The sequence below is a fragment of the Periophthalmus magnuspinnatus genome, chromosome 11 (genome assembly GCF_009829125.3).
Source record: "Periophthalmus magnuspinnatus isolate fPerMag1 chromosome 11, fPerMag1.2.pri, whole genome shotgun sequence".
NCBI lineage: Eukaryota > Metazoa > Chordata > Actinopteri > Gobiiformes > Gobiidae > Periophthalmus > Periophthalmus magnuspinnatus.
In genome coordinates, this window is record NC_047136.2 from 23,525,747 (window position 1) to 23,539,410 (window position 13,664).

The following is a 13,664-nucleotide window of genomic DNA, read 5'->3' on the forward strand; positions in this document are numbered from 1 at the left end:
ATTTTACAGCGAGATCAGAAGAGGCTGGTTGGTTTTACATCGGAAGAGAGAGGATTGTATGGAAGTCCTGTTCAATGTGTTTATCAGATTAAATCACAAACAGACAGTAACAGAGTGTAAATGACATGAGCTTAATTATCAAAGTTGCACTATGTAACTTTTGTCTCCATGGAGATGTATCCATTTAGCATTGATTTAATTATGGGGGCTGTTATTGCTCATCTGTACCGTCGTAAACGTGCATTCTTACTGTGAGCGGGGTTGCGTTTCCACAGATCTGACCTGTGGTGGCCACCTACATGTCTCAATGGAGCTAGATAAGTTTAATGCCATACTGTGGAACATTCCGAAGGCAAGTAGGTGGCATATTCTCCAGTGGTGGAAGAAGTACCATATTTTCCGGACTATAAGTCACACTTTTTTTCATAGTTTGAGGTGTGATTTATACTCAGATGTGACTTACATGTGAAATGATTAAAATATATAATATTTCACACTTTGTTATTGTCACACTGACAACTGCACGAGGCACTCTAGACTTGTATCAGTATCTACTGCTCCTTTACCATTGAACATTTCAACATTACAGTAATTTAAAAAACCTCTGAGAAAGACTGAACAAAAATGCCCCTAAAAGAAAATCGTATTCTGCTGAGTCTGATGACAGCGGAAAGTGGAACTTCCTCTGGAGTTTGTGGATTTGTTCAGAAGTGACACAGAGGATGAAGAATTCAATGAATTTAATGATTTAAAGTGAGATACAGAGTAAACTTGTTGCTTGTTTTTTCTGCTTTATTTATCTGATTAACTGTTAATATCTTACGTTAACAAACCAGACACGTGTTCAGTTCTGCCTGTGCTTCATGTAGCTGAATAAATATAAATGTGTTATGTTAGCGTGCTGTACTGATATTCAGCCTGTTGTTCGACATTTTATTGTTATTATTATAATTTACCTTTAAAGATAAAATGTCTGTTCTTGGTCTCAAATTTTGTAAAATAAATTTCCTCAAAAACTGCGACTTATAGTCCAGTGCGACTTATATATGTATTTTTCTTCATTATTATGCACTTTTTGGCTGGTGCGACTTATACTCCAGAGTGACTTATAGTCCAAAACATGTTGTAACTTAAGTAAAAGTACAGATAAAAAAAACCTCAAGAAAAAATAAAATCAAGTATAAGTATTCAAGTACTTGTTTAGTAAAAAGTAAAAGTATTTTACACATATTTTGAGGTCTTATAGGCTTCAAATGTAGTAATCTTGATACAGATCTGCACTTTATTTTGTTCAACAGAAACAATTTAATCAATCATTTTTTGTATCCGTTTTAAATTTTTTATATCTTTGTTTGCTCAAATTATGAACATGTTAAAAATACACCCTGAAGCCTTAATATTAAAAATACTTTTACTCTTCAGTTCAGTTAAAAAATGTAGTAGAGTAAAAAGTACACATATCGGCGCTCAAATGTAAAGTAGACACCTAAAATTTGTAAAGTACAGCACTTTACTACTTTTACTTTGTTCGATTCCACCACTGGCACTCTCCACATGAAAAGTTACATAGTGAACCTTTAAACTGACGATATTTTATACAGCAAATACAACACATTTGTCTTAGAATGATATGAATCACCCTTTTATGTTGTTGGCAAACCCTTACGCGGTGTGATCTAAGCACTATTTTTAAGTTTTAACGAAAAAAACACAACATTTTAATTAACTTGCGACAAATGCGTTGTTGCCAAACGATATCAGCAAAGGAGTAACTGTGGAACAAGGAACAATGGGAAACTGTCTAACACAATATGGCCTGTCTGTCTCGCCAAATCACCACCATATGATGCGTTTAATCTTTGAACAATTCCCGATTCTTCACGAAAATCTAGACAGTATTCCCATCTGCACTGCTATTACTTACACACTTGTTTGAGTCATGTAACAAAAAAAGAAAAAAAAAAAGGAGCAGAGGGCAGAGATTTCGCTTTGAAAATCCCCATATGTTCCCAATACTTAGGTGTGATGCATCGTTAGCCGGAAAACTGAGGAACGTATTGTGTAAAAGTGGGTCAAAGGGAGTTGTTCTGGACTCACTCTTCGTCGCAGATCACTATATCAAAACTCAAGGCAAAACTGTGGCTTTCTTAGTATGTTAATGATCTGAGGAAAAACGGGCCAAGGGCTTTGTACGAACCGGGAGTGAGAGCGTGAAGAGCCGTGCGCAAAAGATCGAGTTTAGGGGCTATTAAATCAAGACGGAAAGAACATAGGAGCCTAACAGTGGTACTTTTTCCCTCAAAGTTGAGCAATCCCTCGCGATCTCGGGTCAAACGTAATGGAAACTGTCGGTCCAGAAGGAGATGAGGCCGAGATGACAAGTACAAAATATAGGGAGGGTTTTAAAAGAGGTTTTTCCCAGATGAGTCAGTGGACATGCCGGAAATCCAGGACGCGTGGATTTGTGGAGGAGAGCGGAGGGAGTGTGGGAATGTGGTAGTCCGATTGGAGCGTCCTGTAGAGAGGCTCGGTCCGTCTGGTTAGGTTTTTTTTTTCCTTTTTTCACGGAGACGACGGGGTGCACTCCAGAGAGGCTGCGGACACACAGGAAGAGGAGGAGTTAGAGGCAGGAAATGAAGACAAAGAGCTGCGTGCTAATGATGCTAATGATGCTAACGTTAAAGCGCTACTGTAAACACATGAGCGGAGTGTGTGTTGATAAGTTTTATTTTTATTTTACCACTGTCATGAATCATTTTGAAGGAATTACGTGGAAAAAGGTCCTATATTACACAAAATAATCCAAAACACACCTGGAGTTGTGTTTTGTTTCATTCACAAAAGTTTGAGTAACACTTGATTATTCTGTCTACATCTCCAAAGATCAAAATGTGACTTTAATCTGGTTTAAGACAGAGATAGAGAAGGAGGGAGAAAGAGGAAGAGGAAGAGAGGAGAGAGAGAGAAGGATAGAGAAAGAAGAAGAGGAAGAGAGGAGAGGGAGAGAGAGGAAGAGAGAGCGAGAGAGAGAGAGAAAGGGAAAGAGAGAGAAGGATGGAGAAAGAGGAAGGGGAAGAGAGGGAGAGGAGAGAGAGAGCGTGAGAGATAGAGGAAAAGAGAGAAAGAGGGAGAGAGAAGGAGAGGTAGAGGAGAGAAAAGATGGAAAGAGAGACAAGGAGAGAGAGACAGGAAGTGAGAGAGGAGGGAGAGAGAGAGAGGAAAAGAGAGAAAGAGGAAGAAAGAAGGAGAGATGGAGAAGGAGGAAGAGAGAGGAAGAGGGATAGAGAGAGAGAGTAGGGAGAGAGAGGAGAAGTAAAAAGGGATAGAGGAGGGAGGAAGAGAGGGGAGGTAGAAAGAGATGGACAAGGAGGGAGAGAGAGGAAGAGAGAGATAGAGAGAGGGTAAGAGAGAGATAGAGGAAAAGAGGAAGATAGAAGGACACTGGATTGTGGAGTGAGTTCAGACATACTGCACACGCACACACACACCCACACACACCCCCCCCACACACACACACGCACGCACACACACCCCCCCCACACACACACGCACGCACACACACACACACACACACACACACACGCACACACACATTAAGTCAGCTGTTTGTCAGAATCAAATTCACATCCAAATACAGTGGATCACACACTTATGTAATGATGAAAGAAATAACAACAAACTCATCACTGAGACTTATATGTACATCAAAACATGAACTGTGGAGTGTGAAGAGGAGTGTTTAAAGGACTGAGAGAGAGGGAGGGAGAGGGGGAGGGAGAGGGGGAGAGAGAGAGAGATGGAGACGGAAAGAGAGAGGTAGGGATAGAGAGAGAATGGGAGGGAGAAAAAGGGGGTAGAGAGGTAGAGAGAGAGTTGAGGTAGAGGGGTATAGAGAGAAGGAGAGACAGGGGGTAGAGAGAGAAGGAGAGCGAGGGGGTAGAGGGGTAGGGATAGAGAGAGGAGGGAGAGAAGGAGAGAGAGAGAGGGAGCATGGATAGAGAGAGTGAGAAACGGAGAGAGGGGGAGAGAGGCAGGGACAGAGAGAAAAAGATAGAGAGAAGGAGAGGGAGAGATAGAGGTAGGGGTAGAGACAAAGAGGGAGAGCGAAAGAGAGGAAGTTAGAGAAAGAGGGAGAGAGAAATAGAGAAGGGAGAGAGAGAGGAGAGATAGAAAGAGATAATGTGGGAGGAATAGAGACAAAAAGAGAAAGGAGGAGAGAAAAGGAGAGGTAGAGAGAGAAAAGGGGGGAGAGAGGAAGAGAGAGAGGACAGAGAGAGGAAGAGAGGACAGAGAGAGAGAAAGAGAGAAGAAGAGGAAGAGAGGAGAGATAGAGAGATAAAGAAGGAGCGACAGAGAAGGACAGATAATGAAGAAAGAGGGACAGAGGGAGGGAGAAAAATGAAAGAGTGAGAGGAGCATGAAAGAGTTTGGACAGTGGGAGGCAGCGGGAGACTGAGAGCACTGACGCAGATGAGAAGAAATTAGGAAGAAGTGAGATCAAACAGGCCTCAGATAACGAGACCCATACTCTGAGGGAGGAAAACGAGAAGGAGGGAAGACAAGAGAGAGGGAGGGAAAGAAGAGAGCGGGGGTAGAGAGGAGAGAAGGAGAGAGAGGGAGACAGAGAGAGGGAGTGAGAACTAGAGATAGGGAAGGAGGGTGAGAAAGAGAGAGAGAGGGGGAGGGAAAGTGATAGGAATGGAGCGAAAGAGAGAGAAGAAGAGAGAGAGGGAGCGAGATAAAATGAGAGAGGGAGCGAGAAGTAGAGATAGACAAGGAGGATGAGGAAAAAGAGAGAGAGGGATAGCAGTAGGGATGGACCGAAAGAGAGAGAAAAAGAGAGAGAGGGAGCGAGAGAAGATGAGAGAGGGAGGGATAGCAGTAGGGATGGAGCGAAAGAGAGAGAAGAAGAGAGAGAGGGAGCGAGAGAAGATGAGAGAGGGAGCGAGAAGTAGAGATAGAAAAGGAGGATGAGAAAAAGAGAGAGAGGGAGGGATAGCAGTAGGGATGGAGCGAAAGAGAGAGGAGAGAGAGAAAGAGAGAGGGGGAGGATAGAGAGAGAAAATGAGAGAGGGAGTGAGAGAGAGAAGTAGAGATAGGGAAAGAGGGTGAAAAGAGAGGGATGGGCGGATAGAGGAAGAGAAAGAAGGAGAGAGGGAGAGAGAGGAAGAGAGAGATGGAGAGAGGGGTATGGATAGAGAGAGAGGGAGAGAGAAGTGGAGACAGAAGGAGGGCGAGAAAGAGAGAGAGGGAAGTATAGAGAGAGGGAGAAGGAGAGATAGAAAAGAGGGGAGAGAAAGGAAGAGGGATAGAGAGAGAAGCAAAGAGGGAGAGAGGAGGAGAGATAGAGGAGGAGGGAAAGAGAGGGAGACTTTGCATTTACACTTTAATTTATAACCACACTGTTCATCATCCACAACCTTGACTCTTCAACAAATGTACAAATGTAAGTAGTTCTCCCTCTCTCACTGGAGACAGCGCCCTCTCCTGCCCTGGGTGGATAAACAGATAGACAGATGGACGGATGGATAGATAGATAGATTTTAGAGTCCAAGTACTAAGAATTAACATCAAATCTTATGTGGTAAAAAATACACTTAAAAATACAGTAGGTCTTTGTTTAAGGATTAAAAAACTGAAATTGCAGCTAATTATTACTACAATTTGGACTTTTGATGATCCTGTGTTCCTCTGCAGACAGTCCAGGAGCATCAGGGAGGGAGGGAGGTGGCCAGGGAGAGGGAAGGCAGCGTCCATCAAAACCACAGCGACGCGTTTGAGATTCAGAGAGAAGACAAGAGGCATGAGTCAGAGCGACCGAGCACAGCCAGACAACAGACATTTAGAGACACATGGAGTGGTGACAGGAGGAGGAGAGGGAGAGGGGACGGAGGGCTGGAGAGAGGAGAGAGGGCACCCGCTCTGCTTCCACAACAGGGACAGGATGAGGAGGGAGGAGGAGAGGGAGGAGAGACGGCACCCGCTCAACTATCACAGCAGGGAGAGAGGGAGGAGGGAGGGACGGAGGGGAAGAGGAGAGACACACCTGTTCTGTTATCACAAGAGGAAGAGGGGAGGAGAGACAGAGGGAGGGAGCGGAGGAGGAGAGACAGCACCTGCTCCGCTACCACGGCAGCAAGTGGAGGAAGGAGGAGGGATGAGGGACGGAGAGGGAGAGGTGGAGGAGAGAGGGATCAGAGGAGGGATGAAAGAGGGAAATGACAAAAAAGAAGAGAAAAAAATGAAGGGGGGGGAGAGAGAGAGAGATGAGAGAGGGAGGGAGATCAGAAAGAGAGGGAGGGAGAACACAGAGAGAGAGGGAGGGAGAGAGGGAGAAGAGAAAGAGAAAGCAAAAGAGAGGGAGGGAGGAGAGAAGGGGGGAGGGAAAAGATAGAGAGAAGGAGGGAGGGAGAAGAGAGAGAAGGATGGAGGGAGAAAAGAGAGAGAGGGAGGAGAGAGAGATAAAGAGACAAAGAGGAAGGCATGAGAAAGAGGAACAGGGACATATCCTGCATGGAGAGAGTGAGGAGGGCAAAGAAAGAGTGGAGGAAGAGCGATACAGAGAGAGACATGACGAGGGAGAGTAGAGTAAAATGCCGAAAGGAAATAAAAAGAACAGAACAGTTGTACTATTAAAATGTCAGTTTAGTAGCAAAAAAAGTTGATTCATGGTTGAGTTGGACTTGTGCGTGTCTTGCTGTGCTATTGCTATAATTCAGGTTTCAATTGGATTGCTTTGTTTTTGCTGATACTGCAACAAACTCAGTCCCCACGTCCGACCGAGGCTTTTGATGCTTCCACTGCACTTTCACACCGAGTTCGTTGGATATTAAAGTTTGCATCGTCTCAGACTCGTGCGCCGTCGTCTCAGACCCGCAGGAGCCAAAAGGAAACTCCCGCAGCCTTCATTTCATGGGCACTTTACACCGTGTTGCATTCAAAGACACACTGTGCTTTCACTTTATTAGCTGCAGGGACAGGACAGTGTTTTAGCACAACAGAGGAATTCAACTACCAACCTGCAGTAGTAACAATAGGCCCTGTGCACAGTATTATAATGGGAAAACATAGACAATTCTAGTTAAATAAAGACTCCCGAACTGATTTATATGTAGAATACTTCAGTTTGTGGAGTTGTTGCCCTAACCCTAACCCTGTACTTAAGTAGGGCTCGAAATTACTACAGTTTAGGCACTCTACTTAAAGTACATTTTAAACTGGATACTTTCTACTTTTACTTCACTACATTTGAGAGCAGGTGTCTACTTTCTACTCTATTTTGAACAGGATTTTTATTTTATTATTATTTATTTTTATTTATTCATTTATTTACATTTATATTTATTTTTATTATTTATTTATTTTTATTTTTTATTATTGTTTGAGACCTATTGAGCATGCTGAGGTTTATTTATTTTTTTAAGACATTTGTAGTTTGAGCGAACAAAATACACAAATAAAAACAGCTAGAAAAAAACAAACAAAAAACTATTGATTCAGTTGTTTCTGTTGAACAAAATTCAGCACAAATCTGTATCAAATCAGTACATTTCAAGCTTTATAAGATCTCATTCTGAGTGAAATACATACGTTTTTACATTTTTAAACGGGTTCTTTAATACTTTTACTTCAGTAGACTTTTTCATGTGATACTTTGACTCTTGTATTTTGCCCTTGTATCTGTACTTGTACTTAACACATTGAGCTCTTCTTCCACCCCTGAGCTCCAGCCTGTGTTAGCTCAGCAGCGCCTCTGACAGGTGACAGCGGGGAACAGTCAGTCATGATGAGAACGACTTTGAATCAAACGTCTGACATATTTGAGCTAAAAATAGAGTTGAGGTGGGATTTGACTGTTCACTTGAGCCTAAAGGTTATGTCAAAACACTGTGTGAAGTCTAAAAAAGGCGTTTCGTGTCCTGAGCGGAGGATGAGTGACGGCTGATCGAGAAGAACGAGCCAAGTGAACGACGACGCTCCAAATGCTTCAGCTCGACACATTCTTTTTAATTATGTTTTTGTTACTTTTACATCTTTCTATACAAAACTTTTTACTAATATTGGCACCAAATAAAAATGATATAATGCGATAACAATTGACTGTAGACTGTATATATACATGGACGCAGGAAGTGAGCATCGACGCGCTTCCGGCTCTATCGACTCTGGCTCCAATTCACTTTCTATTGAAAAAACATCGTCCCTCACTCCGTAGCTGCTGCTGTCAGACTTGTCATTTTGGTCTTCACGTATTTATATTAACCCGCTGTACATGATCTTGGTATTTTCTTTTTCGTTATTGTGTCAAGATAAATAAATCAAGATATGAACATTAATAACAGACAAATGAGGCACCTTCTTCCCCCGCGGTTACTCCCGCTAGCATTAGCAACAGGTTTGACTGACAGCGTTGCTAAGCGCCTGCTCTCAGTTAACCCAGCGGTGCTGCGGGAAGGGACGTTACCTTTAACAACCTCGCCCCGGATTGACTCTTTAGTTGCTAAGATACTCGCGGTTGTAATTCCAAATATCGAACTCGGCTCCAAATTCGCTCTATAACCGCTAGTGTCGATGAGTGTCATTTCACTGGAGCTATGGGTGACATCACAATCCCTTAGTCCAGTTCTTTAAATGGAAAACGTGAGATAGTGTGGACTGTATAATAATTTTACGTTGATCCACAGCAAATAATTTCACTTTTACGGTCATGATTTTAAAATATGTTCATTGAGCATAACACATTTCAATGAAAGAACTGTATATATTTTCAAGAAATCTTTGAGTGACAGTTGTCCTTATCCCATTCAGAATCCAGTCGCTTTACTCTACAGCAGGTGATGATTCATAATAACAAAAACTCCTCCATTTTGGCTTTACCGGATGAGCCAAAGACCCGAGCACCATCCTCAAACGCATAATAATGAGTTATGTGCTAATTCACGTACATTTGTGTACACGTCACGCGCATATTAATAAGGTTAATCACACGCTAATTATGGTATGGAGAAAGAAACGGAGACGCTTGTAATAGTTCTATTTATAATGAGTAAATCAAAAACGGGAGCATGGTTTAAGCAGATTAACCCACTCGGAGCAGAGCGTTACACAGTTTTAATGCCCTCCGTGGAGTGGTGCTGTTCCAGACTTAACTCTGTGTAGCGCTCTGCTCCAAGTTTATCCTCACTTATTCATTCAGTCCACGTACTCGGTTGTAAGTTCTCTCTGAAGCCAAAGCTGCCCTGGGACTTATTAATGAGATGTTGCTGCCAATTTGAGACGACAGCCTCTTTTCAGCTATCACCAGTCACTCCAATCACGACCTGATACCGGACGTTTAAACTGTGAAAGAAGAACGTAGGCTGTTAAATCTGGAAATATCGCTCCTGTAGATCTCATAAACCTATTTGCACAGTTAGTCAAACAATAATATCGTTTATCGAGATAAAAACGATTGACAATAATCAGTCGTGGGGAATTTTACATAATCAAAATAATCGCCAACGAAGATAATCGACATTATATCACCAGGATGTGCAGAAAAAAAACAAACACTTAACCACAGGGGAGTCAACGGGGGAGACAAAGGGGTCTGTTGTCCCGAGCCCTAGAGTCTTAGGGGCCCAGAATTTGACCCTCTTCCTATTAATTTGTATTACAGGGGGCCCATGTGAGGCTTATTGCCCCCGGGCCCCCAAATTTCAGTCGACAGCCCTGCTCGTCTATAATATTCTCTCTGGTAAATTTATAATTATTCATATCCATAACAACTTTAAGAATTATCGTGATATATAATCGTTAATCGCAATTATTTTGGCCATGATAAAAAAATGATAAAATGATGCAAAATTTCAATATCGTCCCATGTCCAGTATTCACATGCATGTATTTTTGTATTTCACACACACGGCTTTAGAGCAGTTTTTTAGATGGAAAAGTGAACATGGGAAAGATAATCGAAACACAGCTGATATATTTTTAGCCAAACCAGTGTGGAAGAAGTAGAAGAAGTCATTTTTGTTACTTAAGTAAAAGTACAGATACCAAAACAAACAAATACTCAGTAGTAAAAGTATCACACACACAAAAAATCAACTAATACCTGTTTAAAAATGTACTTAAAGAGTAAAAAGTAAAACTATTTTGAGTAATATGAGGCCTTTGTTCAACAGAAACAATGGAATCAATTGTTATTTATTTATTTTAGCTGTTTTTATTTGTTTTTGCTCAAATTATGTGTTCAAAATAAACCCTCAGCCTTTTCAGCAGGTATTAATAAAAACTACTTGTACTTTTTAGTCCAGTTAAAAACGTAGTGGAGTAGAAAGTACAGATACCTTCTTTCAAATATAGTGAAGTAAAAGTAAAAAGTATCCAGTTTAAAACATACTTAAGTAAACTACAGATACCTAAAATGTATAGGTACAGTACTTTACTACTTTTACTCCATTATGTTCTACCATTGAACACATATTTTATCATTTAGCATAGGTTTATAATTAGATGCAGATATACGGTGTTTGTTCAAGGGCTGCATTTACAATATAGGAAAAAAACTCATTTACAGGTCCAAGCTGAATCTTTTTTTTTACACATCCATCAATTTCTTCTCTATCAAACCAGGAGCGAGCGTTATGTGTTACGCTATTGTCATATTGTCACATGATGGACTCCGTATCTCCCGGCTAATCTTTGACCACGGCCCAGGAAGTAAGTACAATAGCCTCCAAGAAGTGTGCTCATACGAGATAGGATCCATGTGTGAATTCTCCCACACAGAACACAGCATTCATTATAGATGTGCTCTGGTTTTGTTTGGGACGCATTGTGCTTTGGGCCGGTTGTAATTGGGCGGAGAATAGCTGGAGACCGGATACGACTCCGCGAACCCCCCATAGAGCTACATACGTGTACCAGATAAATGACACATTAGCAGCGCTGGAGCGAGTTGTGTGTCAGTATCACTCTATTCACACAGAGAGGTTTCATTTGGGTTCGGCTGATTACAGTAATTAGAGCGCAGAGTGAGAGTGCGTTTTGCCCTTTTTTTGTCCTTGCAGGCAAAATCTGTGCTAAAACATCCTTTGATAACGAGACCGCGAGATCACAAGCACGATGAAAACTATTCAGAACGTAGCTTGTAAATGTTGATCAGTTACACGCCGTTTCAATTTCCCAAAGGAGGAGTTTGCTAGCTAAAGAAATAAATATTGCAGTTAAAAAAAAATGTAAACAAATGGAGAATAATTTTCCAGAGCACTTCACATAAAAAGACAATGAAAAATAAATATACGGATAATACGATGAACAGAAAAAAACAAAAAACAATAAAACAGCAATAAAACACCAAGATAGCTGCCGCGATCCAAATAGGAAGTGATCATGTGCGCGCTTCCAGCTCCATCGACTTTGGCTCTAATTCACTTTCTATTGAAAAAACTGTCACTTCTCTTAACTGCTGCTGTCAGACTCATCATTTTGGTCTTAAAATGTTCGTATTAACCCACTCTACATGATCCTGGGGTTTTTATTTCACTATTTTGTCAGCAAATCAAGATATGAGCATTAATAACAGACAAATCAGGCGCCTTCTTTCCCGGAGGAATTTTGATTGACAGCGATATGTTAAGACCAAACGCCACGTTACGGGACACTCAACACTCACATGGTACGTGGGTTGAGTTATGTGCATGTATAAATAGTAGCTGTATCATTTTAATGTGCTAGCATACTTGTATTTTAGTCTCAAGCAAGATGACAACCACATACTGCTCATAATGAAGCTTTGTGCTGACTCGTTAGCAAAACAACATCTAACAATGCTCGATTTGTTGATTTTAACATGAGCACAAAAAGACAAAAAATGCTGATTTTAACAACACAGCTTTACTCACAGTCGTATAAGGAAAATTACAGAAAATTAAACAAAATAAGCACAGATCAGTTACCGAGTAGGACTTAAAATTAGTTGGCAAAGCGGGTATAGTTCACACAACATGCAACGAGACAGGACTTGGTTTGAGTTACATTAGGGCATGAGTAGTAGTTGTAGTAGGTAAGTTTATATGTAATTCAAAGTGATTTACAGAATAAGAACGACATTAAAGCGACCTATTCTGCGAAACAACCGTGTTATAGTCGTTTCCTTTCACCATTTACTCACCCGAATTCTTTTTTGGAGCAATTCGTGCATGTTTGAGCGATCCTTAATTGCTTATTCTGAAGATGCCATTTTGCTGCTCAACCCGTTTTCAGAGCCACCAGCACACACGCATTGTGACGTACTTACTTCATTCTCCATTTTTATTTTCTTAATTGGCGATATACATTGGATTTGGCAACATCACATAGTCATTACGCTACAAATGAAAAAAAAAAAATCTGCAGTTATCCATAGGAGGAGCCAACAGCTACACGAGGGCAGCTCCCATCGGGCACTGCAGTTTTCTAATGCGGTGGTTAGCGGACTTTTTTCTATTATTAAGTAGTTTTAGATCAATATTGAGATTTAAAATGTGTAAATTGTAACATGGTCCACGGGGGTCATAGATTATAACTATAGAGCAGACACAATAGGTCTTTAAAATCACAATACAAACAAATAACAAGAGAATTGACTTTAAAAGACTATCTTATTGTTCTAGCGTATTATATATATACATACACAAGTGGGATAATTCACGTGTTTATTGTGGACAACAGTCTTCCATCAGATGTTCAAACAGAAGGCCATTGCTCTGTCTCTGCTCCTACACAGCACAGTGTTTGTATCGATTCATTTATCGATCGGGGCTTGGTCCACACTTTTATGACACAAAGGCTTTTCGCTGCAAATGTGGCTGGATTTATCAAACCACATGAAGGAGGGATATTCTGTGTGTAACTGGTCAGATCAATGAAACTGTTTATGTGATTTGTTTTAACCATTGGAATCCATTGATTTGTTGCTATGTGTGAATATGATAAGGAATGCCAAATAGTCGCAGTTTCCTGAGGACTTTTTTCCTATTTTTTTTTATCATGAAACTTATAGAAAGAAGGACAGGACTGAGATGTTTTGGGGTCAAAGTCGGAGAAGTTACAGAGTGAAAAAATGGCTGAAGGATGCTGAGGTTAGAGTCACGCAACAGGACGCCTAGAGGAAAACCAAACAGAGGAGTTATAGATGTAGTGAAGATAGTTTGTGAGAGAAGTGGAGTCAAAGGATAAGGTTAAATGAGGCTACTGGAGCGACAGTAGCTCAGTTGGTAATAGGCAATATTACACTTATTCTGCCTCCACTAGTGTTTATGAACTAGTTCCACAAATAGCGAACAACTTCTCCAGTATTAGACATTTAGCAGAGTGGATTTTTTAAAACTGCAACACACAAGAAAACACATGGGCATTGCAATTATGCTTACACATTCCTACGAACAAAACCATGCAGAACTACACAAAATATACAGCAGCTTATTAAAATACAGCATGTGCACAACACCAGCGCAAAAGTAGTAATAACTAGCGGAAACGTTTGTGCAAAACCGCCGATTAGCATCATGCTAACTTAAACGTAAAACTCAATAGACACGTGAGCACTGCTAGCGTCATTCACTTTTGCGCAAATATACACCGCAAATTAATCCAAAGTGTGTCCCAAATGAGTCCACAGAGTGAGCCAACACATT

General features: G+C 41.0%; 1 protein-coding gene across 1 annotated transcript in view; it reads right to left on the minus strand.

Moving 5' to 3' along the window:
* Positions 1-1,269: 1,269 nt before the first annotated feature.
* samd12 (sterile alpha motif domain containing 12) overlaps positions 1,270-13,664 on the minus strand; it is a 181,083-nt gene continuing 168,688 nt past the window's right edge. Inside the window, exon 5 of the mRNA XM_055225400.1 lies at positions 1,270-2,594. Within this exon, the coding sequence (XP_055081375.1) occupies positions 2,563-2,594 (32 nt within the window). The 3' untranslated portion in view covers positions 1,270-2,562. The remainder of the gene's footprint in view (positions 2,595-13,664) is intronic.